Below are 1,497 nucleotides of genomic sequence, written 5' to 3'. Positions count from 1 at the left end.
AGTTAGCTGTTAATCTTTTTCAGGGCAGTACGAGCGATGAATGAAGCTTTGAAGCAGAATCGCCTCTCAAAAGAGCAAGGGGATGATGGTTCTTCTCCTAGCTCTCCAAATGACAGAACCGATGGCTCCCATCTCCAAAAAAATGTACGTTAAGCTTATTAACATATATACATCATTGGAATATTTTGAGAAATTTGGTTATGCTGTTGCAGCCCAATTTTTGTTGTTAGTTTCGCTTCTATGTTTACAAGCTCTTGTAAACATAGAAGCGAAACTACTGAAAACAAAAAAAAACTTGGGCTGCAACAGCAATTTATGTCTCTTTTCTCATCGACTAAGTTGAAATAGGACGATATGAAAGAGAAATCCTAAGGAAATTCCTAGGGAAATTCTGTGTTGTGATCCGTAGGAAATCAAATTTTTCGTTTCAACAACAAGGACAATAATGAACTTTAAGTGGATTGCAACATACTTAAATTATGATTCTTGGAAACGATCACTCAGTTTAGATAACGACTTGTGAAATTTGTTGCTTAACTAGACTTTTCTGCTTCTAGGCCTCTGGTTTTCATCTTGATGCCCATGACCAAGTTTCTGGTGGAAGGTCGACACTTTCAAGGGAACCACTAGATCCGCAGAAGGCAATCTCACTACCATCTTCTCCCCAGAACTACCGAAGCCAATATGAACAAAGTGGATCGTCAAATCGTAATATAAGCCACATATGGGATAAAGTATTGGGATCTCCCATGTTCCAGAATAAACCATTATTACCATATGAAGAATGGAACATAGACTTCTCCGAATTGACTGTTGGGACACGTGTCGGAATTGGTAAGGAACTTTAGCTCAATGGTTATGTATTGGGTTTTTGCGTTCTTGTCGAATTGTTGGCCATAAATTTCCTGAAAAGAAAACTGAATCGCCGATCAATTCTGTAATTTTTGTCATCAAAAGTTTTTTAATTAATAGTAGCATTTGAACTAAAACTTCTTTGTTAAATTTGTCCAGGATTTTTTGGAGAAGTCTTCCGTGGGATCTGGAACGGAACAGATGTCGCGATCAAAGTGTTCCTTGAGCAAGACCTTACTGCTGAGAACATGGAGGATTTCTGCAATGAGATATCAATTCTTAGGTATGTCAATAGGCTTTCTCTGTTTTACTCAAATTTAGCAATAACATCTTGACTTGTCTTCTGACTTTCTTTCCTGTATTCTCTTTCTGCGTCCAATGACTACCAGCCGACTTAGACATCCCAATGGTACTCATCTATCTCTATGAATTTCCAATGTAAGATTTTAGTATATGGTTTCATTAACGCAGGATCTTCGTCCTTGTGTAGTTATACTGTTCCTTGGAGCATGCACAAAGCCTCCACGATTGTCACTGATCACTGAGTACATGGAAATGGGATCTTTGTATTATTTGCTCCACTCGAGTGGACAAAAAAAGAGGTTAAGCTGGCGGAGGAAGCTAAAGATGCTGCGTGACATTTGC

General features: G+C 38.5%; 1 protein-coding gene across 1 annotated transcript in view; it reads left to right on the top strand.

Annotated features, from left to right (window-relative positions):
• The window catches only part of LOC104781775 (probable serine/threonine-protein kinase DDB_G0267514), a gene marked incomplete at its 3' end in the record, with an annotated part of 3,888 nt that extends 2,397 nt beyond the window's left edge, over positions 1 to 1,491 (top strand). Inside the window, exons 7-10 of the mRNA XM_010506517.1 lie at positions 558 to 834; positions 1,012 to 1,135; positions 1,242 to 1,261; positions 1,343 to 1,491. Of these exons, the coding sequence (XP_010504819.2) occupies positions 558 to 834; positions 1,012 to 1,135; positions 1,242 to 1,261; positions 1,343 to 1,491 (570 nt within the window). The remainder of the gene's footprint in view (positions 1 to 557; positions 835 to 1,011; positions 1,136 to 1,241; positions 1,262 to 1,342) is intronic.

This window comes from Camelina sativa, chromosome 4 (genome assembly GCF_000633955.1).
Source record: "Camelina sativa cultivar DH55 chromosome 4, Cs, whole genome shotgun sequence".
Lineage (NCBI taxonomy): Eukaryota > Viridiplantae > Streptophyta > Magnoliopsida > Brassicales > Brassicaceae > Camelina > Camelina sativa.
Note: the sequence above shows the minus strand (reverse complement) of the source record. Positions and strands in the feature narration are given on the sequence as shown.